General features: G+C 63.1%; 1 protein-coding gene across 1 annotated transcript in view; it reads left to right on the top strand.

The window, feature by feature from the left end:
- The window catches only part of LOC104082081 (vegetative cell wall protein gp1-like), a gene marked incomplete at its 3' end in the record, with an annotated part of 3,638 nt that extends 1,666 nt beyond the window's left edge, over positions 1–1,972 (top strand). Inside the window, exons 3-4 of the mRNA XM_009585052.1 lie at positions 97–209; positions 1,904–1,972. Coding sequence (XP_009583347.1) covers positions 97–209; positions 1,904–1,972 — 182 coding nt within the window. The remainder of the gene's footprint in view (positions 1–96; positions 210–1,903) is intronic.
- Positions 1,973–2,752: the final 780 nt, after the last annotated feature.

The following is a 2,752-nucleotide window of genomic DNA, read 5'->3' as shown; positions in this document are numbered from 1 at the left end:
GTCCATCCCAATCCCCCCAGTCTCCTCCCCAGTCCCTCCCAGTTCCCATCCTACTCCCTCCCAGTTCCCATCCTACTCCCTCCCAATCCATCCCAGTCCTTCCCAGTCGCCCCCAGTCCATCGCAGTCTCCGTCCCAGTTCCCCACAATCCCCACAGTCTCCCTCCCAGTCCCTCCAGTCTCCAACTCAGTCCCTCTGAGTCCCTCCCAGTTCCCATCCCAGTCCTTCCCAATCCACCCCAGTCCTTCCCAGTCATCCCCAGTCGATCCCAGTCTCCGTTCCAGTTCTCCACAGTCCCCACAGTCTCCCTCTCCATCCTTCCAGTCTCCCTCCCAGTCTCTCCAGTCCCTCCCAATCCCCCCAGTCCCTCCCAATCCATCCCAGTCCTTCCCAGTCACCCCAGTCCCTCCCTGTCCCCATCCGAGTCCCTCCCAGTATATGCCAGTCCCAATCCCAGTGCCCTGGGTGGGAAGGGGAACCCAGTCTCCATCCCAGTCTGTCCCAGTATATCCCAGTCCCCATCCCAGTCCCCCCCGGTCTCCATCCCAGTCCCTCCCAGTAAATCCCAGACCCCATCCCAGTCCCCTGGGCGGGAAGGGGAACCCAGTCTCCATCTCAGTCTCCATCCCAGTCCCTCCCCGTGTATCCCAGACTCCATCCCAGTCCTCATCCCAGTCCCCTGGGCAGGAGGGGGAACCCAGTCTCCATTGTCCCTCCCAGTATATCCCAGTCCCCATCCCAGTTCCCTGGGCAAGAGGGGGAACCCAGTCTCCATCCCAGTCCCTCCCAGTATATCCCAGTCCCCATCCCAGTCCCCTAGGTGGGAAGGGGAACCCAGTCTCCATCCCCGTCTCCATCCCAGTCCATCCCAGTCCCTCCCAGTATATCCCATCCCCTGGGTGGGAAGAGGAACCCAGTCCCCATCTCAGTCCCTCCCAGTATATCCCAGTCCCCATCCCAGTCCCCTGGGCAAGAGGGGGAACCCAGTCTCCATCCCAGTCCCTCCCAGTATATCCCAGTCCCCATCCCAGTTCCCTGGGCAAGAGGGGGAACCCAGTCTCCATCCCAGTCCCTCCCAGTATATCCCAGTCCCCATCCCAGTTCCCTGGGCAAGAGGGGGAACCCAGTCTCCATCCCAGTCCCTCCCAGTATATCCCAGTCCCCATCCCAGTTCCCTGGGCAAGAGGGGGAACCCAGTCTCCATCCCAGTCCCTCCCAGTATATCCCAGTCCCCATCCCAGTTCCCTGGGCAAGAGGGGGAACCCAGTCTCCATCCCAGTCCCTCCCAGTATATCCCAGTCCCCATCCCAGTTCCCTGGGCAAGAGGGGGAACCCAGTCTCCATCCCAGTCCCTCCCAGTATATCCCAGTCCCCATCCCAGTCCCCCCCGGTCTCCATCCCAGTCCCTCCCAGTAAATCCCAGACCCCATCCCAGTCCCCTGGGCGGGAAGGGGAACCCAGTCTCCATCTCAGTCTCCATCCCAGTCCCTCCCCGTGTATCCCAGACTCCATCCCAGTCCTCATCCCAGTCCCCTGGGCAGGAGGGGGAACCCAGTCTCCATCCCACTCCCTCCCAGTACATCCCAGTCCCCATCCCAGTCCCTCCCAGTATATCCCAGTCCCCATCCCAGTTCCCTGGGCAAGAGGGGGAACCCAGTCTCCATCCCAGTCCCTCCCAGTATATCCCAGTCCCCATCCCAGTTCCCTGGGCAGGAGGGGGATCCCGGTCTCCATCCCAGTCCCTATCCCAGTCCCTCCCAGTATATCCCAGTCCCCATCCCAGTCCCCTGGGCAGGAGGGGGAACCCAGTCTCCATCCCACTCCCTCCCAGTACATCCCAGTCCCCATCCCAGTCCCCTGGGTGGGAAGGGGATCCCAGTCTCCATCCCAGTCTCCATCCCAGTCCCTCCCAGTATATCCCAGTCCCCATCCCAGTCCCCTGGGCAGGAGGGGGAACCCAGTCTCCATTGCAGTCTCCATCCCAGTCCCTCCCAGTCTCCATCTCAGTCCGTCCCAGTATATCCCAGTCCCCATCCCAGTCCCCTAGGTGGGAAGGGGAACCCAGTCTCCATCCCAGTCTGTCCCAGTATATCCCAGTCCCCATCCCAGTCCCCCCCGGTCTCCATCCCAGTCCCTCCCAGTAAATCCCAGACCCCATCCCAGTCCCCTGGGCGGGAAGGGGAACCCAGTCTCCATCTCAGTCTCCATCCCAGTCCCTCCCCGTGTATCCCAGACTCCATCCCAGTCCTCATCCCAGTCCCCTGGGCAGGAGGGGGAACCCAGTCTCCATTGCAGTCTCCATCCCAGTCCCTCCCAGTCTCCATCTCAGTCCGTCCCAGTATATCCCAGTCCCCATCCCAGTCCCCTAGGTGGGAAGGGGAACCCAGTCTCCATCCCAGTCCAGTCCATCCCAGTCCCCAGCCCAGTCGCCGGGGCAGGAAGGGGAACCCAATCTCCACCCCAGTCCCTCCCAGTATACCCCAGTCCCCATCCCAGTCTCTCCCACTCCCTCCCAGTATACCCCAGTCCCCATCCCAGTCTTTCCCAGTCCCTCCCAGTATATCCCAGTCCCACCTGGGAGACACAGGCAGAGCAGCAGGAGCCCGAGGGCCGAGGGCAGCCGGCGACCAACCATGGCCGGGGACATCGGGGACATCGGGGACACCGGGGACACCGGGGACGGGCCTTAAATGGGGTCCGGGTGGGGTGGGGCACCCCGGGGTGCCACCGCCCGGGGAGGGGACACCGGGGG

Source organism: Fulmarus glacialis, unplaced genomic scaffold (genome assembly GCF_000690835.1).
Source record: "Fulmarus glacialis isolate BGI_N327 unplaced genomic scaffold, ASM69083v1 scaffold15909, whole genome shotgun sequence".
In the NCBI taxonomy this organism is placed as follows: Eukaryota; Metazoa; Chordata; class Aves; order Procellariiformes; family Procellariidae; genus Fulmarus; species Fulmarus glacialis.
Note: the sequence above shows the minus strand (reverse complement) of the source record. Positions and strands in the feature narration are given on the sequence as shown.